The 21,487-nt window shown below is 35.4% G+C and overlaps 1 protein-coding gene across 2 annotated transcripts in view; it reads right to left on the reverse strand.

Annotated features, from left to right (window-relative positions):
- Positions 1 to 21,487, reverse strand: part of MCCC1 (methylcrotonyl-CoA carboxylase subunit 1) — a 22,814-nt gene continuing 1,327 nt past the window's right edge. The window contains exons 2-19 of one of the 2 annotated variants that reach the window (XM_075031474.1): positions 21,351 to 21,397; positions 20,188 to 20,327; positions 19,656 to 19,751; positions 19,369 to 19,490; positions 18,250 to 18,397; positions 17,311 to 17,432; positions 16,017 to 16,128; positions 15,610 to 15,691; positions 14,677 to 14,804; positions 12,187 to 12,370; positions 11,578 to 11,687; positions 10,011 to 10,227; positions 8,816 to 8,902; positions 8,163 to 8,212; positions 5,748 to 5,885; positions 4,301 to 4,408; positions 3,192 to 3,263; positions 1 to 1,626 (exon numbers count right to left, since the gene is read on the reverse strand). In XM_075031474.1, the coding sequence (XP_074887575.1) occupies positions 1,507 to 1,626; positions 3,192 to 3,263; positions 4,301 to 4,408; positions 5,748 to 5,885; positions 8,163 to 8,212; positions 8,816 to 8,902; positions 10,011 to 10,227; positions 11,578 to 11,687; positions 12,187 to 12,370; positions 14,677 to 14,804; positions 15,610 to 15,691; positions 16,017 to 16,128; positions 17,311 to 17,432; positions 18,250 to 18,397; positions 19,369 to 19,490; positions 19,656 to 19,751; positions 20,188 to 20,327; positions 21,351 to 21,397 (2,083 nt within the window). In that variant the 3' untranslated portion in view covers positions 1 to 1,506. Of the gene's footprint in view, positions 1,627 to 3,191; positions 3,264 to 4,300; positions 4,409 to 5,747; positions 5,886 to 7,735; positions 7,806 to 8,162; positions 8,213 to 8,815; positions 8,903 to 10,010; positions 10,228 to 11,577; positions 11,688 to 12,186; positions 12,371 to 14,676; positions 14,805 to 15,609; positions 15,692 to 16,016; positions 16,129 to 17,310; positions 17,433 to 18,249; positions 18,398 to 19,368; positions 19,491 to 19,655; positions 19,752 to 20,187; positions 20,328 to 21,350; positions 21,398 to 21,487 lie in introns of those variants that run through there. The other variant, XM_075031475.1, reaches the window with a different exon arrangement.

Genomic DNA, 21,487 nt, shown 5'->3' on the forward strand with positions numbered 1-21,487 from the left:
TTTTCAAAATTAAGCTTAATTTTTATTTTGCAGTAAATAAAAATCACTGTGGCAATATTGTACAAGACGATCAGTGAAGTGTAGTTTTTTTGTTAGGTGGCTATTGGATTACAAGGAAAATTTAAAAGTGTTACTGTATGCTTTTAACATACAGACCATCCAGAGCCATTACTTTTTTTACAATTTTTGTCTGCATTGCAGGCAAGGCTGCACAGTTACAGGAATCAGATCAGAGAATTCCCCATGACATTGTATATTGATTTAGAAATGAGATTTCAGGTAAGTACAAGGATCCATTTGCACAGATGTAACTACAAGGTTAGGATCACTGCAGCATCTGTGTTTATTCCTTTCTGCAGTATAAACAATACTATCATCTTAAATTAGTATATAAAAAGTTCATATGACAAGCAGAACTTTACCTTAACTAAAAGGCGAAAAGATTTTGCAAGTTTACAACAATTAAAACGTATTTTTCTTTTCCTTTTCCTGTTTCTCTGAGGTGCTTTTTAAACAAGTTAAAATAAATTTATGGCAAATGATCAGTATGCTGTGTTTAAGAAATATTTTCTTTGCCCATCAAAAAACCTACCAATTTTCCCTTCTGCAATACTGCAGATACAAAAAAAAAATAATCTATTATTTTTAGTAACATTTCATGTTGTTATAAAGACTTTGGTATACTTCATTCCAGCCAATAAGTGATATACTAGAACATGAACAATATAAGAAAAGTAATGAGGATTTTTAAGTCAGTATTTTATTTTGGCACACTTTTAAAAGTATTAAATAAGCTTATCATCTTTCTGAGCTACTACTTCATGTTTAAAGATCAAATTATATTTTTGGAAAGCAATTATGTTCCAACTTTGATTAGCGTAGCAAATGCTAATATGTATTTGAAAAATGCTTTGTATTGGATATTTCAAGGTATATTAAAATAATTTTTGAAATGCAAATTTTTACTACTCATTGAGGTAAATGGGAAAAAAGATGCACCAAAAATGACTGAGAGGGGTCCTGAGCTAAGGAACAATCCTGAATTTCATATTCAGGCAAAAACATAACCACAAGCAGGAGTTTTGCCACAGAAATTAATTCATAAAACAATTGTCACCTTTCAGATTTCCTTCAAATCAAACCTCTCGCATCTCACAGAAAAAAGGCAGCGGTGAATGAAAAAGTAGGCAGAAGAACCCTAGCAGTCTGTAACTTACAGTCCTTACTAAGAGTTCCACATCTTTTTCCAGTCTAATGCCTTTTCACAGGCAAACGTAACCACTGAACAACAATCACGTAGGTCCACGAGTTATATATACGATTACAGTATAGTGATACCCAGATTTCAGTAAAGTCAGCATAATTTACAGTCAAACTATGCAGAAAGTGCAGAGGAAACCAATTCCCCACTCTATTATACAAAACAGTTTGCTGAAAATATGAAGAAATCTTCTCCTGAGAGAAAATCAGCAAAGTAGAAAAAATAAAATGCACCCTCCTTGAATTTTATTTTGACTCGGCCTCTTCATCCACAAATTCAACTAGCGGAGCGTGTCTATTGGCCTGGGCACCTTCTTGGAAATTAACCTTTTTAATCACTCCTGCCTTTGGAGCCCTTATGGTATGCTGCATAGAAACAGATCAATAGTGAAGCAGCAGAGTACTTATTTTTCCTGCTCTCTCCCTCTCTCAGGTGCCCCCCCTCCCCAGCAAATGCTAATATTACTCTTTGGTGCAATTAGAACAGAACACACTTAATTACTTCCTCCGACACATGTATATTTATTTTAAACCTCCTTTTAAAATGTTATCCCAGTCCTTTTTCAAGTTTTACTTTCTTATCAATATTTATTTAGTATTTTTAAGTATACTGGGGACAAAAATGCTGTATAATGTTATATTTTGAAGTATGAACAACTGAATGTCATTTTACTTCACCAATACTTTCTGTTATTATTATAAATACCAGGCAGAAATAATACAGTTTTAGTCCAAAATGTTAATCATACAGCAGATTTATTCCTTTAAGAGGAATGTGCAGATTTACTAAAGATATTTTTGTTCACTGGCTAGGAGGGGTCTTTATTGAACAGGTATTTGGCAAAATGCAGATGAAATACAAATACAGCTACTAGTGGCAGTAAAGGAATAGCATGTTTACATACCAGTCCCCAAACTGGTCTACTTGTTATTGTATCAGGTTAGTTTTCCACTGAAGTTTTGTTTCTTGGTAGTTTTCTACATAGGGTTAGTCTAATATCAAAACACTTAATACCAGATATTAAATCCTTACATCTAAGCAAGGATTCATTTAAATAATAGTTTGCTTTTTACATCTTACATTTTATATTTCAATAGCACTGCAAAAAAAAAAAAAAAAGAACAAATCAGATGATATCAGTCTGAGGTATCAGCTGGAGAGCCACAAGCATTCAGTATCCAATTGCAAATAATTTGGGGTGTAATTTTTTTTAGCGTGCAGTTGTATTTCATGTAATTTTAGTGTAGTTTAGAAAAGGGCATGATAAAAGAAAGGTAAATTTTCTCAACAATGTTAATTCTGCTACCACAAACTGGTATTCAAAATAAACTAACAGCCAAACCAAACCAGTTCAGGCTATAAAAACTATAGTTCAAACAAACTGAGCCATGGTCAAGCCATGTGACAAGATATAATGGCCAAAATGCTAGTCCACTGAACGCCACGTGGACAATTACAAATAATTTTTAGTGTACTCTTGGTAAAACTTTATGTAAATAATAACAAAAATATTATAAACAAAAAAAAAATCGTGGGCATATTTACAAAGTCACCATTAGCTAAATTTCTGCATGAAGTAACTGCAGACATTACATATGCTTGTATCAGAAACAGTGAGCAGAAGATACACCTAGACAATTTTCTGCTAGAAAAGTGAAAGGAGGGGAAGGGAGAGAAGGATTGGCAAAGCTAACCAAATGAATGTTAAAACATCTGCAGAATACCATGGATTATATAATCATCATTTGTTAATAAAATAACAGCAAATATAATCCTCTAAAATCTAGTCAGACACAACACTTTTTTCACAGCATATGAAGGGATACTGACATCTGCAAGCTACACTCTGCACCACACTTCAATAAAAATTATTACATTCTGACCACATTTTTATTTTCTCAGTAATTAAAACCTTTTGTACGTCACTTACCTCCATTTTCATAGCTATCATAACCATTAGAGGGTCTCCAATCTTAACCTTATCCCCTGCTTTCACAAACACCTACAATTCAAGAGAAAATTGGGAAAAATCATGCATGTCTGTACCACTAAAAATCATCAGCTGGATCTTGGCTAGCACAATCCACTGAGTGTGGTTTTGTAAAACAGCCTCATAATATCTTTATTATTGTTGAACTGGGTACCTAAGTTCTCTAGATAATACTCAAGGGAAGAAGTCAGAGGCTATAGAAAGAGGTTCAGTTATAGCTAAAAGGATGACCAGGAAGCCATTTTTGTATCAAGGAAGAAACACTAGAAGAGACAATGTATATTCCACCCTTTCTGGGCTTAAGAGCTTGTATTTTGAAAGAGAAAGTACAGAACCTCTTCCTGGAGCCAATCCCTAAAGCTGTTTTTAAAACAAAATCCAGAAAGAAGATTGCAGGAGCCACCTAGTTGTCCTACCATAATTCTGATTTAGAGCGTTCACTCAGTATGTAAGAGATCCACGTTCAATGTACTCCACCCTCTGAAAGGGTTCACGCCTTTTTATTGCTAGCAGAATCCTTTAACTACTAAACTCTCCTGGAAATCTCTTTTCTGTTGAAATTTTGTCACTGTACAGAGAAATACACAAGACTTGGTGAGCTAACAAAAAAGAAACAAAACCAGAAACAGAAGCAGCGAAACAGCTTAACAAAAAAGGCACTTCTGAGTATTTCTTTTTTTTTTTGCAAGTGCATCTAGCATCTCACTCTTTTGGTTAGATGAAATGGATCAAACAGCCTGTAACACTTCAGGGAACTTCAACTTAGAAAGTAATTAAGATGAAGAAAAAATTATTTAAGCACTAGGATTAGTTAAATATTCAGATCTTTCAGAGCTCTAGAAAAAGAAGACTAGAAGCCTGAAAAACTCCTGGGTGGCTGCTGAAAACTCAGAGTAAACAGGGCTTTTTCCAATTGGGAGAAGTCACACAGCACTGACATTTCTGGCCCTGATTATTTCCTGGCAGCACAGAAGCAAGCATCATTTCTGGAAGAGTGAACTTGGATATATATTGGAGAATCAATTTCCCACCCATATTATTATAATTACCTTTTCAACTGTGCCTGTCATGGGCGCTACAGCACCACTTTGCATTACCACTGAACTCACTGCAGATAAGTACTTGGGTACAGGAAGGCCAATCTGAGCGCTACCTTCCTACAGAAATAAAAACAATGACATATGAGCTAACAACATAAAATAATACCACTAGTACACATGCTGACATACAGGGAAAGAACTGATCCAGCTTTAGGCAAACCAGTCAACTGTTTAGGGTGGCAGACTACTGAGGTCAGGGCAGTAAAAGGACTTGCTTATGGCATGCTTACTACTTTGCTGATGTCTAAGTCCTTAAAAGCCACACCTGCTGCTGCTAAGGATCAGCAAGGAAGGAACTACCTCTGTGAAAGAGACTCCGTATGGACCTTTGTACCAAACCCACACCTTCCCTATTCACGCAGCAACAGCACAGAAGGTTTTAGAAAACACGTAAAGGCTGTTTGCAGAAGGGGTAGGCAGGCTGCTGCAACAAGTAAGAAAGATGTTGGCATCTTCATTGTCAAGCATTGTCAATATGAGTGTTTCATAATTTACAATAAAATGGATTCAGTGCTAAGTTTAGTGAAAAATTCTCACTGTTATTCAAAATCGCCTAATTCCTCTCAGACTTGCTACCCAGAGTTTCCCAAAGACTTGTTCTCCCCCACATCCTACCCACATCCTAAAACTCCTGTGATTTCTTCTAGATCCCCCAATGCAGACTCCACTCTGATACCACAAGAAAACTGGGCTTTGCCAGCAAAGTTTTCACTGCATTCTGCTGAAAGTCTTAAGGGGCTCAGAGCTAGAGGTTAATTATTGAAACCAATACATAATAATTCACCTATCTAGATTACATTTTTATTGAGTTACTTTAAGGCCCTGTAATCTTTTTAACTGCAAATAAAAAATTACCAGCCTAATAATGCAAATCGGGGTACCTCTTCTTTCAAATGCCATTACTCATGCAATGCAGACAACGCCATGGTAACTCCTAATTCCAATTTTTTAATATTAGCTGAAGTTACCCTTCCCCAGACCAATGCTGATTTCTTTCTTATAATTTAATTTAATAAATGTAACTGAAATAAAAATATCAGTTACAAGCACTTTCAAATAATTGTCAGTTTGAAGTAACTGCTATTGTTCTATGACAAACTTAGATACTTGACCATTTTAATATTTTGTGTTCCCCTCTCCCAAACCATCATTTGCAACTCTGATTCACCTAATTGTATTTTATCTTTCTAAAAGGAATTCATTTTCTCACTCACTGGCCATAAGCAACTAACTTGCAATTATAGCTATAAATCAAACAAGTATCAAAACATTATGGGCCAACATTAGGACTTGAAATCATGATTCTCTTTCACATTCTCTTGCAATTTATATTGTTCATTTACATGGATAAAACTCTGAAATTTTATACTTGTGATAATAAAGAAAGGAACTTTACCGGAAAGAAGAGATAAATGGTGTTGTCCAAAATGACCAATTTGGACTTACACACGGTTCCATTTACTGAAGACCTCAAATAAACTGAATCACCTTCATTGAAGATCTCTCCAGATATCAGGAACGTTTCATCTTGAATCTGAAAGTTAAATGCTTTTATAAGGACAAAGGCTAACCCTTCATGAGCAATAAACCAAAAGTTAGTATTTGTAGTATACACTCATAACCTGTGATTCTTTATAGATAATTGTGGAATTAAAAAAAAAAATCTTTTAAAATCTTATGTATCCTTTATTTTTCAGTTAACAGACTGTATTCTGTATCCAGTGCAATCAGCTCAGAAGATTAGCTAATATGCTCTCCCAGGACAATTTTTATCATCAGCTATGCAATAGCACTCAGCAAAACACAAAGGTATACTATTTCTCAGCAAAAACTAAAAAAACCCAGAATATTCAGTTTAGTCATGCTACTATAATCCAGTATTTTTAATCTGTCCTAGCATCTTCACTTTCTTCAAACTGAAAAATCCATACTATTCAGCTGACGTCATAAGATTCTACGATGCTATCCAAAAGACAGGTAACTTCCTCAGTCTTGGAAGCTTATAATATAAAACCTAAAATATATTCAGTAAACCTACAAAGGAGTAGAGGAGAGCAGTAATGGGAACAGTGTCAATTCGACACCAAAGCTGCAAAAGAAAGACCAAATGGAAAGGTCATTTATTTGTAGATAACCCTTTCATCTACATCAACGGAAACTGCATCTCTGCCACAACTTCAGAATACACAGACAGTAAGAATATGAATATAAGAGCATTACATTTAACTGATATTTTTAGTTCTAAGTCTAACATCACTGAGCAAAGAATCAGAGACTTGCTGGTCTTTCAGGATGTTACGACTAGAGATAAAATTCAGTCTTCATTTATATAGTTGCATACTACTTTTCCACTGAATGAAGACCTTATAACATGTATTGAAAGGACACTGTTGATCTGATACTGATCCCTGAGAAAAAAATAATTTGTTTGATTAGTATCCTGAGCAGGGGCACAAATTAGGGCAATACCCTTGGCAGCGCTGTGAGTGCTTGCCAGTTCCATGGCCCAGCAACCTGCTCTAGCAGATTGGCCTCAGGACAGGTTTTGTAGCACTCCAGAGGCACTGTCCTCCGCATAATCAGCTCCCGATTCTATTTCTCCATCCCTTATCTCCAGCTTCTCTCCATTTCCATCTCAACCCCCATTCTTCCTTCTTCCCTGGGACTCTACATTCTCCCCAGTTGCACTTCCCATCCCCAAAAGGCCCCACTCTGCATTCCTTCCAGCCTCTTTTTATTTTTTGCTGACATTACTTATATGAGATAAGCCTAAAGCGTACAAGCTTTCCTGCATTATGTATGTAATCAATACACTCAAAATAACCTGAGTATTACCTGAGGGATGTGGGTTATCTCAATATTCGTATAGTAGAAATAAGGGTTTAAGTTACCCAACATGTGGTCATACACATGAAAGCACAATAATCTTCTCACTATTTTTCTAGTATGCTCATCTCTATACAGTCTAAGCAGTTCATAAATACTGACTTATTCTCATTAATTCCCCTTTTCTGAATATTGGAAACAAGAAGCTGAACTACAGAAAGACCACATTCTCAAGCATGCGATCATTCTGGGTGCCAAATCAGAGACAAAACCCATTTGACTCCAGATTATGCAAGAAGGAAGTTCAACACTCAGCAAAAAACAACCCCTATAAGCAACACAATTGGAGACTATCACACATGCACACACAAAAATATGTTTAAAGCATCTTGAGTTGTATCCTATAGGATCTCTGTAGCATAGACAGAGAAAGAAGCCAATTCTATGGGGTATCATTCAATTATTTAACCAGAAGATTTACTACTCTCATCATTCCTCATCTCATTTGGTAATCACTTTCCAATTTCCATCTTCAAAATACAAAAAGTGTTATCTTACAGATAGTGCTCTAGAAAGCTTTTATTTATCCCACAGGAGATCCATCTCATGCACAGAAAAAGCAGAAGTCCTGTGGAAAAAAAGTCTTTTTAAATGCAGATTTAATTGTAACTTCCAATGTTTTAGAAAGACAAATTAAGGAAGAGAAGGATAAAGAGCAAGATCTTTAAGTACTGGAAAAACAAATACTTTTCTTAGCCTTATTTTCAGAAGCATTTTAGTAGCTCTTCCATGCTAATCCAGCATCTAGCAAAGATAATTTCAGGCCAAAATAATAGTCTACAACAACAGCTGCAAACAAACCAAAAATAGAATCCTGTATCAGTAATTACCAAGCAACTTCAGGAACAGTTAATACCAAGAGAAGTCTACAAGAAACTGATTCTTTTTTTATCTAACAAAATATCTGAAAAAATTGGACTTGTACCTGCATTTTGTATGACCCTTCTTGATTGTAACTTACAGCTACATCCACAACTGTTCAATAAAACAAAATATGTATATGTGAGTAGATTTAATTATAGCATCTAGAAAATAATGACATATAAACAATGTTTAGTCTATCTTTCTTGATTAAAAAAAACCAGAGACCCACCAATACTAAGAAAAGAACAAGTATTTTCAGATTAGCTTAGTACACACTGCAGACTTCATTATTCTAGAACTAGAATTCTGCAGAATTCTAGACAATTTGTTTTTCACAGATGAACACCTGAAGTTATGCTCTGAAATCTGTATTAAGTTAGCTGGACAGAAAACAGGTTTTTGATGGGAAAAAGCGCTCAGCACTTTCACACCAAAGTGAAGTAAAAAAAAAAAGTCAATGGCACTCAGCTCTTTTAAAAATCTCAACCTTCTTCATTTGAATGATGAACATTAGTACTGTCATTTGAATTTGGTTCATATCTCCTCAAGATCTAACATTGTGGATTAAGCATGCAATTCTGTGAATTCCCAGCTTAAATTGCATAAAACATAGTGCTTCTATTCGCTCTTTCTTAGCCTGAATTTTCAAGCACCAGTTGAAGTAATTTTATCCAGTAAGTACCTCCTCTCCCTCCACACACTTCTTTAACTTACTGTTTTCCCCATCCAGCAGAGACAGTTTTCTAGTATAACATATATTTATTCTTCTACCAGTGCTGGATGCAAATGGTGAGAATTTATCTAAAACACAAAATATACAAATATGTTACTTTCATTCTACTTTGGCAACACACAATACCGAGAACTTACACCATAAAATCACTGTCCTACTATTACTACCATCATATATTTATACTGAACATAGAAGACTGGGGAACCACTTAATAGATAGTGACAATCCCTCACTCAAGCTTCAACACTGAATAAACTGATGCTGTGTAACCTACAGAAGACATGACACTAACAACAGCGCTTACTAAGAAGGATGTTGACTGCTCTCCGTGAACACATCCTTGAACAGACAAGAAAGTATGGGAATTCAGCTGCAACACAGCAGATTCAGATTAACCTTTAGGTGAAGGTTCCAAGTGTAAGAGTAGTCAAACATGGCAGCAAATTGCCTGGGAAGATTGAGGGGTTTTCTATTACTTGGTGTTTCTGAGAATGGATCAGATATACAGCTATCGGATATTGCCCGATTAGTTTATCATCTCTTGAAGCAAGGCAATAGTGTATGGGAATCTTTCCAATCCCTCTCTCCCATGTTTCCAGAAGAGTTAAAGTGGAGGAAGAAAGAAAATTAATGAGGTTGTTGGCAGCATATATTGGATTTATAATGAAGTTTTTCTTAACAGCAATCACATGCCCCACTGGTATAGCCATTAACAGTGTTGGAACTCAAGAATGTTCAGCTCCTGGAGGCCTGTTCATTTCCTTAAACTCTACTGCCTCTCCCAATCCTAGCAGAGTCAATTTTATCTCTGAAGACCTTGGGCCAACTGTAGGAATAATAGTGACAGATACTCACTGTTTATGCTTGTATAGAGCAAAGAGTACATGGTGACACTGATTATGAATCCCAAGGTCTTTCAGCTAGTGCCTATCTAAAGTGCTGTGGGAAGCAGTCTGTACGTTACGGTGGTGATATATTCGATACCTGTCCCTTAACAAGAGTTATAGTCTGCTCTGTGTGTAAATATCTGACAGATGCCAGAATGCAGAACCCTGAGCAGGCACAAAGTAAGGCAAAAAGAGAGCGTGCAAATTAAATAATTGCACATGAGCTCACAGCACTGTCTCATCCAGTCACAAGTAAAATAAAACAAAACAAAAGAAGAATGATCCTTACCATCTGACTGATCTCTAAAAGCATCTGTTAGCATTTTCTCTTTCAGTATGAGTCCTAGAGCTGCCTGACACATAACTTCATGTGGGGTTGCCTTTTTGGTTGGAAATAGTTCATCATGGTGTTGAGGAATGAAATTAGTGTGCACATTTCCAGCCTCAAACTGTGGGTGTCCCGACAGGCTCAGTAAGAAATCAATGTTGGTGCTTAATCCTACAATCTGTAAAGAAAAAGAAGCATATTGCCAAATTGAAATGAAGTTAGGAATGAATATACAGCTTTCTGCTCAACTTATGCATAGATGATAGATGAATCTTTCTTCAGAAAGCAATATCAAAACACAAAGGTTATCAATAAAATGTAATTAATTCAACTGGTCTGATTTATTACCGATGAAATCATTGCTTTTAATAAGAAAAAAAAAAAAAACAAACCAACAAAAAAACCAAGAGTAACCTTCTCAAAAGCACTCTGTTTTCAGAACGTTACATTTGTCCACTGTGGAATCAAAGAAAGTTTCCCAGCAATAGTAATGGGGGGTAATTTAGGAAAAAAAACTTACTGTTTCAGAAAATCATGCTCTGAGTATTTAAAAGAACATTCCTAATATGAAAAGTACCTCATATAAAAATGAGTTACAATAGTTTCAGATATTCCATATTTTATCTTTTAATAGTAACAAATGGGAAGAGTGACTTTTATAAATTTACTAGATACTATCCATTTCCTGTACTGAAAAATACCTAAGCAAACAACATGAAAATAGAAATAACTATTTTAGAGAAACAGTGAAACTGGTAACTATATTGTACCGTCAACATTTATTGACGGAACTACTAAGAAAATTCTGAAAAAACTCCAGGGAATTCTTTTATCTCTTTCACTTGCCGTAATCTTAATTTGTAGCTAAAATAATAGTGGGCCAAACATTTTCAGTACCTCAATCATGTTTATGTTGTTGATTTAAAAGTGTAAATTAATTCTGCACAAATAATATTCATTCTCATCTCAAGTCAAACCTTCCGAGTTCCACTTTTGAAAATAGAACAACACCTGTAGTTTTACATAGGGGAAAAAGGGACCATTTCTTAAAAAGAACTGAGAGCATTAAAAATTCTCCATATTTCTTTACCACATGTATAGTCTAAATTTAACTGTTTTTATAAATTAGAAATTACAAGCAAACGTTGTCTGACACAAATTCCACCTACAAATTCGTTTAAGTTTGAGAACGCTCATACAATTGAAAATGGTGTTGTTTAGCCTTAGTCTTCTACAAAGTCCTAGCTGCATCATCCCACTGAAGATATTGCAAACTTAAGAAAAATCTCTGTGTAAAACTGGACTTTACACTTATCTCTACTCACTCCACCAAAGGAAAAAGTATGCACATTAGGAAAAAACAAAGCTTCTACAAACAAATAATGAATCTGAAGTGGTAGTGGCAATGCCGGCTCCCTCTTAGAAACCACTTTTGTTTTACTGTAATATTTTATCCATATTTTGTTAGCTCAAGATGTTCACAAAGTCAGCTCAAGATCTGAAAACATACTGCGTTCCTTCTACTTACATTATATTGATGCAAACTGTATCGCAACTTTCTCAGTGCTGCTTGACGATCCTCAGCCCAAACAACTAGCTTTGCAATCATTGGATCATAATGAACAGAAACCTCATCACCTAAAATATATTAAAAAAACGCTGTAACACTAAGCCAGTATTTCTCAAAGTTGGTAATGCATAGTACTGCACACCACATAGCATTAAACTCTTACACAATTGATGGCCACATTTCTCTCTGTTCTTAAAGAACATGAATCTTTAATGATGTGACCTGGCATTTCAATTCCAAGGACAAGTTCAGTACAGACTTTTGTAGAGGTAACATTACTCAAATTCAGTTCTCTGTTGCAATCAGAATGCAGGATTGATAAATTGTGATGAGAATATAATCAGCATGATCCAATGGACAATAATTTGGACATATGTAAATAAAGAGGTAAATAAAATATTCAGTGATTGACCAAAAGTACAGGACAATCACAAGGAAGAATAATTCTGCAAAGATCTGTTTTTATAACACCGTCAGACAAACTTATTTAAGCCAAGAGGGAAATGCTTACAAAGAAAAGCTTTTGATGTTAAGTATTTCTGGTTACACCACTGTCTTCAGTTTTACCTTGTCTGACTCCAGTTTCTATTCTGGTGAAGCTATCAGGTGGTGGGGTGGTTAAGTGCAGCAATGGTCCAGCCCCTGGCATAAAGTTATTATTAGGGTCTTCAGCATATATTCTAGCTTCAAATGCATGGCCCTGGAGCACGATGTCTTCCTGCATTAGGGGAATCTTCTCTCCTGCTGCAACCTGAAAACAATAGTTTTTTTCTTTAATGTGGGATCAATGTTCTGGAGTGCCAATGTATGAAATATTAAATATCTTTCTTCTAAGCATGAACATTGTGGGTTGAGTACATTAAAAAAGCACAAGCAGAAAACACATGGTAGGTCATAAAAGGCTAATTCCAAAGTTACTCCTTCTTCTTCTCTGGGAGTCACCAAAGGATTTTGAATTATTTTTGTGTAATTTGACCTCCTAATATTTCACACAGCTAAAACATGATGGAAAAACAGTCTAATTTTTTTTCTACTGGTTATGTCAAAAAATAATTAAATTATTAAGTTAAAGACTGGTCAACTAACTGTCCTCATTTCAGCTGGGATAGAGTTAATTGTATTCCTCGTAGTTGGTATAGTGCTATGTTTTTTGAGTTAGGTATGAGAAGAATGTTGATAACACTGATGTTTTCAGTTGTTGCTAATAGTGTTTAGTCTAAAGTCAAGGATTTTTCAGCTTCTGATGCCCAGCCAACAAGAAGGCTGGAGGGGCACAAGAAGTTGGGAGGGGACACAGCCAGGGCAGCTGACCCAAAGTGGCCAAAGGGGTATTCCATACCGTGTGAAGTCACATCTAGTATATAGACTGGGGGGAGTGGGGGTGGTGGAAGGATCACCGCTTGGGGACTAACTGGGTGTTGACTGGTGGGTGCTGAGCAATTGCATTGTGCATCACTTGCATATTCCAACCCTTTTATTATGACTATTGTCATTTTATTAGTATTATCGTTATTAGTTTCTTCTTTTCTGTTCTATTAAACTGTTCTTATCTCAACCCACAAGTTTTACTTTTTTTCCCTGATTTTCTCCCCCATCCCACTGGGTGGGGGGGAAGTGAGTGAGCAGCTGCATGGTGCTTAGTTGCTGGTTGGGGTTAAACCACGACACTAACACATGATTTTATTAGAGAAAAATTGCTCCAAAAGGAGATGATAAAATGGATTACTGGCAGCCAGCACTACTGACGTATGCTGTTGATTCTTCTGTATACTGTGGGACCTGTACATTTAAGGGAATGTTTCTCTAAGGGGATTTCTAACAATTTAAGAAACTTTAACAGGGAAGGAAACATCATTTTATTACTCAAAGGAATTCACATTACAAATACAGGAATACCAAAAAACACCAGCAACACACCAGTTTGAGACTGAAAAAACGGGGCTTTTGGGGATAAAATAATAAGTCTGCTGCAGTTAAGCACAGAGGAGACCCTTTACCAGGAAGCTACACAATTTCCATCTACACGGGAAAATACAAGTTCCTATTAAAAAATCTGCAGCAACATTTCATCTTCTTCCGAAGTGTCAGGGGTTTTCCACACTCTGCTTTCTGCCACCAAACTATGGATTTCAGCAGAGACAGCAGAATATAACAGTCTTCAAAGAAAGAGTAATACTATACAGATTCACAAAAATAACCTCTCCAAGAACTTGTAAGACATTTTTATCTATTGACTCATTAAGCCACATGCCAAGGCCACTGAACCTTTTCATCTTATCTTTCTTCCAGTATTGTTTGATCCCTGCTCCAACTCAGCACTCAATGTTCAATTTCCATTCCCAGATCAGAAAGCCAAGTTTCTCCTTTTTGTATCAGCATTTGCCATTTTAATTTTCCTTCTGGTTACACTAAACATGCCCCGCACCCTGTCTACTTAAGCTTAATGTGTGCTGCTGTCCTCACTTCTGGATTTAACTAACCAGAATTGTTTTTCATTTCCAGCTCCCTAAGGTCCAAAACTTCCTGTTGTCATTCAAACATGTGAGTAATCTCTGCAAATTGGGTGTGTGAGGAAATAGCCTATTTCAAGTCCACACAACTATACATTTATTTTAGAATGTGACTACACTGGTATAACACCAGACACATGTTTTTTATGAAGCTTTCCTCCTACAGCCTGATCCAAGAATGATTTTTGGGCCAGAGATACATCTGAACTAGAGTGTTAAAAAATATTCAGCATGGCAAGGGAAAGATCAGGACCCTACTCCTCCTACTTTCCACATTCTCTATAACCTCTCTAAATATACTTTACAAAATGTTTTTTTTTCTCTACACAACTAGAAAATGATTTTGTTGGAATTCAGAGCACCTACACAATGCTCTACAATCAAATACAGTAATACAAGATGTTCCTTTGGAGCAAAGGAAACTCTACTGTACTAGCTGAATAGGAGATGAGGATCTGAAAACCTATCTGGTCTCTCATAGGCAATACTGAAGAGCACTATTCACCAGTCAAGAGGAACTCTACACGTAAAATCAATTAACACTTACCCTAAGTTGCCATTCCACCAAGTCTGTTCCAGTGATCATCTCTGTAACTGGATGCTCTACTTGCAGTCTGGTATTCATCTCCATGAAGTAAAAATTATGTTTGGAGTCCATAATAAATTCCACTGTTCCTGAAGTATTTAGTAAAAGGGCACTTCACCAAAACAAGACTTTTTCAGAATGGACACCTAAGACACTTAATTCATTTACGCCAGGACAAGACTATTATTTCTAAATCAGATACACTGAATTTCATTAAATTCTACACAAATTATCTTAAAGGGTCACACAATTGTGGTCTGTAAACAGAAGGGTTGTTTTCTTGCACATTTACATATCTTGCGCTGTTTAGCAGCCATTCTCCTCTACAGCAAGAGCTGCATTTCCTTAGAGCTGTAAAAAGTGCATCAGGACTCCTTAAAGCATTGTGTATGTACAGGGTGTGTAATTATTTTTTACAAATAAGTATCCAAAGAAAGCAGTGAGAAAAGAAAGTCACAAATAATTTTAGCAGGTTATTTTTCACCTGGGAAATAGTGTGGACTTTACAGACAGTGAGTTGTGCTTTTCTTTTAAAGGCTTTACTGTTTGAATATAAAGTATTCTTTGTATGCTGAAAGAGAAATTATTTTTCCCTTGCTCTGCTCAAACTTTCATTCATAATACTCAGTTTCCAAAAACAATCTAGTTGATTATCTGCTCTGAAATTTTTTCTTTCTATTATTCAGCTCCCACTGGTCTTGAGCTCAGACCAGGTATGCCAATTTGAATTTGTAATTACACCAGAATTAAACATGCGATTACTTGCTTAAACCTCAAAAAAACTGGGGTTTATGTGTCATACTCTAAAACAATCAGATGCCATTTGCCTTGTGGCTTAAACTCTTACTAAGTTAAAAGCATAGCTCTGGAGCAGTCATACCTCCACAGACTTACCTGCTCCCACATAATTCACTGCTTTAGCTGCTTTGACAGCAGCTTCTCCAAGTCTCCTTCGAACTTCTGGATTAATTCCTGGCTGTAAATAATAATAACACAAAAGATTATAAATTATTTTGAACTTTGGTGATATTATACCCACTATGCATGAATATCTTGCGGTATTTAGCAACTGTAGTGAAATCCTTACCAATATTATACCTGAAATCTACGTAATTTTTCCCTGAGAATCATTTTCCTAAAGAAAGTAATTTTTTCAATTAGAACATTTTCTGCAGCAAAATTAAAACAGGTACTAAGAATTACAAATAAATTACTGCCCACTAAATAAATTCAATGGGGGTTAGCAATTACTTTAAAAATATGTCAGTTCATAAAAACATTTATAAGAACTTTCTGCTTACCCCTGGTGCCTCTTCAATGATCTTCTGATGTCTTCTTTGCACACTGCAGTCTCTTTCAAACAAATACACTGCATTGCCATGCTGGTCACCAAATACTTGGACTTCAACATGCCTGTTCCATAACAATAAATGTTTTCACATATTTCAGTAAAGCCCCAATCCTGCAACTTGACTTCACCCAAACAGACTTTGAACTTGTACATAGTCCTGTACACTTCAGTAAGACTTCTTACAGGTTTAAGTGTCTGCCCTCAAATAGCCAAAAATGTAGAAATGAGGCTGCTATTATGCAGGATTTCAACTGTTTTAGACTTCCTCAATCTCCTAAATGAAACAGGATTCTAAATGCCAGCTACTGCAGTGAAACCTCATAGGTCATATGTATCTAAATGTATCTACATCTACAATGACCTGTATCTAAAAGATGCTACCTCTTTATTAGTTATTTTATTATAATAAAAATAAAACCACTTTGCTATTATTTGATAATGATGATTTTCCTCATAATTTACTGTGCAGCAATTCACAAGAGGCAGCAGCCCTGGCTCAGGAATAACATTGTTTATTTCAACACACCATTTCAAAGGACAAGTACGAGGTGGCAGACATTCTATGTATAAAACTAACAAAAATCTGTCACCATTCTGATAATTCTCTGATGCTGGCAAAAGAAATTCCTCAGGAATTTAATGAGATTTTTCTCACGCCCATCTAACAGCATAAGCAGGCCCTTGGTTTCTTTAGAATAAATGCTTTCTTTACAGTGATGCTTCAAGAAAAACAGATGTAAAGAACAAGAGTATCAAATAGACCTCTGTGAGAAGTTCTTTATAAAAAATATATTAGCTCAGTTTCACAGGTCAGGCATGAGCTAAAGACTATCACTTCTGTTTTAAATATCAAAATAGAGAAAGATTAAATAACTAGTTTAGGACACCTGAGGGCAGCAGAAACACCATGACAGCTTGACTCATGTCTGTAGTTTAAGTATTATAAAGTGATTTAATTTTTTCTAGATGTAAATCAAGTTTAGAAAGCTCACTCAAAGAGGAATATCAATGTCATTAAATGTCACTGCCATGTCTCCCTAACAGAGGTATTTTAATTCTTATAATTCAAAACAAAGTCACTGCAAGAAATTCAATACATTATAAATAATTTTTACTAAATTAAAACCTGCCATAGTACAAATAAAACATACAAGACCAATTTTCATCCTACTACTAAAACAGTTATGTTTATTTAACAGTAGAATAAACATTAAAGTGTTTATATTAAAACATCTATTTCTCACCTTGGATTATCTACGAATTTCTCAATCAGCACTGCATCATCATTGAAAGACTTCTTTGCTTCTCTCCTAGCTGATTCTAGTTGGTCCAGAAACTCCTTTTCTGAGTGAGCAATTCTCATGCCCTAAAATACAGGAAAAAAAGCGTATCTAAATGTCTAAATACATGGTACACAAAAATCCTTGTTGCACACAAACAGCAAGAAATGAGCTTAACGATAACACTTTTCCCTTCTTTCTTGAACTTTAGCAAAATTGTGTATCAACTTCCAGGAATATAATCCTACTAAGTCCCACTGAAAGTGCCATAAGAAGCGTAAAAAACAGATATTATCATTCCACTGATATGGATCAGTAGAGAATTGAATTTTACTCTTAAATATCACAGAAATTTTCCAAGGATGGCAGAGAAAAACTGATTTCATTACAAAACAAATATAGCTATTTTGGAAATAATTAGAATTCTCAATCATGACATTTTTATAGAAATTTATTTCAGAGTAAAATCAGATTTAGAGAGGCAATTCACCATACATTAAAAACTGTCTAGACACCAAATACTTAAATGGTATTTCTAATCACTTCTTATGCAACATTTAAAACTGCTAGCAAAAAAAGTCACACAAGCCATCACAAAGTAACAATTCAAAGTCACCTAATTTCACACAAACAAATCCACAGGACAACATTTCTGCTTATATGAATAACTGGACATCCACTGACGTAAACAAAACTCTTCCAATATATACCAGCTACTTATCTTGTGCCTGACTGCACAACGAAAGGAAATGAGATTTCACAGTGCTAGATTGGACATTAATAGTAAATTCTAGCAAAAAGTAGTTTTCCAGTTTTGTTTTCAGATTTCTTTTAGAATAGTCAGTTACAGATACCGAGACATGAGAACTTTATACCATGTGATGAACACATTAGTTCCTTTACCTTTCCTCCACCTCCACGAACAGCTTTAATCATTACTGGATATCCTATTCTCTTGGCATGTTCCTTTAGACACTCATCTGATTGATCTTCTCCATGATAACCTTCAACAACAGGAACGCCAGCAGCCGACATTATAGCTTTGGAAGTACTTTGACAGAACAGTTTTATGTTTAGAATTGTAATAATAGTTTTTCTTACTTTAAGCTCCAAATGTGTATATGTTCCCAATGTTAACTCTCTTCACAAAAGTAGTTCCACTGACCTGAAAAGGACTACTTACTTAAGTGGGTTACATACGATTGGATTGTAATTATTCAAATGCTTCAAATAGGGATTTTTTTTCTCCAAGCCCTTCACATAAAAGCAGTAGTCAGTTTCAGGCTTACTGTTCTTTCCTATCTTTTGACCCACATTACAGAGATCAAAACCTAACATCTTCAAATTACAACACTGTATCCTGCCAAAACTAGAGGCTGGATTCGCACCACACATAAAACACCCAAGCGTAACAACTGTTAACTTCAAACATGCATGCAAAACTAGTTAAATTACAGAGGTAATTTACTCTCACATTAGGAAGTGATAAAAAATTAATTTTCTGAAATTAATCTTACACAGTTCATGTGTTAGTAATAACCTTATTTCCATATTCTTGATTTACACTTCATACCCTGGAAACATTTCTTTGATCTAAGTAACTAAGAACAAGATCCTCTGTGATGAGCAAAACTTAACACCCCATTCTACCCGAGCCACAATAATCCCTGATGATATGGTGTTTCTTTTCCACTGTTCTTTTGACCAATATACAAGACATCCAATCTGACTGCTGAACCCTTACCTATACAACGCTGCAATGGCCCAATTCTGGAAAACTAGAACCAGTTAGGTATTTAATTACCAAAACCCTAATAACTGAACAATCTTGATTGTTTCTACGTCTATAGGAATCCCACATCTATAAACCTGGAGCTTATTCCTTTGAAGAAAGCCATAAAAATATAAGACAATGAAAACTGACAGAATAAAATAATTATGGAGCAACTGGTCATTTGTTAACAAAATTAGCTTTGCCAAACTGTAAACTGCATAACCAAGGAACAAATCAGAAATAGATACCTCTTAATACCCATATCTCTGATAGCAGATGAAGGCGGACCTATGAAGATGATTCCCTCTTGCTTGCACAATTCTGCAAACTCTGTGTTTTCTGAGAGGAAACCATAACCTGGATGAATAGCCTAAAACAGAATAATGTTACCAGCCTATTTTTATATCAGTTTAGCTTAGAAAACCCTGAACTTCAGTAGAGTGCTAAGGAAACACAAGATGGAAACACCATGGGTAAAAATAAAGAACTAAAGAACATGGAAGTAACAGAAGATTTAAGGTCATGATCTACTTACCTGTGCTGCTGAGACCTTGGCCACCTGCATTATTTTTTCCATGGCCAAGTAACTCTGCTGTGAGGGTGCTGGACCAATGCAATATGCTTCATCTGCCTGTTACAGAAAAATTACATATAACAGATACTATTTATTAGATAATAAAAAGCAATTTTAACTGAATTTCTGAGCTAATTGTATTGTTTATCAGACTGCTAAGCATGCAACAGTTTAAATCACTGCCTCTCTTCATGGAGAGATTCAAGTGGCTGAAACAAATTCTGACTTTCTTCCCAAAATCAGAGTCCATTCTCTAACTCCCAGTGGCTACTCTGGAGTTAGAGCACCAAACTTTAAGGCACTCCCTGCAAAGTTGTCAGATGCTGAGACAGACTAGGCAAACTTTTCATTGATTCAAGGAAAACTTGGAAGTAACTCTACAGAGGTGAAAATCAACTGCACTAGCACACAGATCTACTTTCACATTGAACTAATTAATGAGAAATACTGTTGTGAATGAACATTAATCACAAACTCAATGAATATACTTCACCATTGCTACATGCATGGAATTTCTGTCTGCTTCACTATAAACTGCTACAGACTTCACACCCATTTTCTTTGCTGTTCGCATCACTCTGCATGCAATTTCTCCTCGGTTTGCAATAAGAATCTTCCCTATGTTGTGACCGCCTGTTTAAAAGCATGAAGCACAGTAAGCAACTTCTAAAAGAAATACATGCTCAAAAACTTTCCTGGAAATAAAGCAATTTTAAATTCAGATTTCTTTTTCATCATTTATAGTGTTTATGCATTTCTTCCAATAATGAAAAAACACATGATTCATCCAAAAGCATTTCCATGCCAGTCTTGGAATTTTTTCCTTAGAGTCCCTATGCAGAAGTATGTTTAATTTGGGTCTTTTTTTTCTTTTTAGAATCCAAGAAATATATTCTAACCCTAAAACAACACTTGAACGTAAAAGTTGATGCTTATATTTTTACTGTGTACTTTCTGGACCAGCTAGTAAACAATTAACACCTGTGCCACCCCCCCAGAAATGATTCACATTTGTTTGAAGAGCACTATTCCCCAGTGATACACAGTCTCAAAGAAATAACAAGGTATGAAGTTTTTTGTTGGTTTTTTTTTTTTTAACAGTGACATACAAGCTTCTATTATGCCTCATGACAGCAGTTAAAACATGATAGAAATACAAGGCCAGCACAGCCAGAGACCTCACAGGCAGAACTAAATAGCTTAAAACTAACTAATAAAATGAAAATATATCTCTGAATTCTAAAACATAACTTTTTAGACAACATGACAATAGGGTCAGTTTAAATCATCTTGCTAAATACTTTTCACTTTCCTTCATACATTTTTTAAATACCATTATGCCTAAAAACAATTCTCACAGACTTTCCAACATTTGTATCAGAAAAGGACTCAGAGGAAAACGTCACAAAAATAAACAGTTTTCATTGAGTATACCTAAATATGACAGATAAAATTATTCAAAATGTTGTTTACACATTAAAGATGATTTCTGTTAGGTCAGCTACAAACTACTGTTTTCAAAAACTACACAAATATGCAATATTTATGAAAAAAACCCTCCAGTTTTTGAGCAACTAATGGTCTAAAACTAATTGTAAAACCATCCCCGTTACACAAGCAATTAAACCTAGTAGCTAAAGAAGTTAAATTTCATACCTATCGTTGAGGCCCATTTCACAAATCTTTGTACTTGATTCCATCGCCTGTACAATTATAAACACACAGAAGTGTTACAAAAGCATATGCAAAAGTGGCAACTGAACTACTTTTATCTTCAGGTGAGAGAAGGACAG

The sequence above is a fragment of the Buteo buteo genome, chromosome 7 (genome assembly GCF_964188355.1).
Source record: "Buteo buteo chromosome 7, bButBut1.hap1.1, whole genome shotgun sequence".
NCBI lineage: Eukaryota > Metazoa > Chordata > Aves > Accipitriformes > Accipitridae > Buteo > Buteo buteo.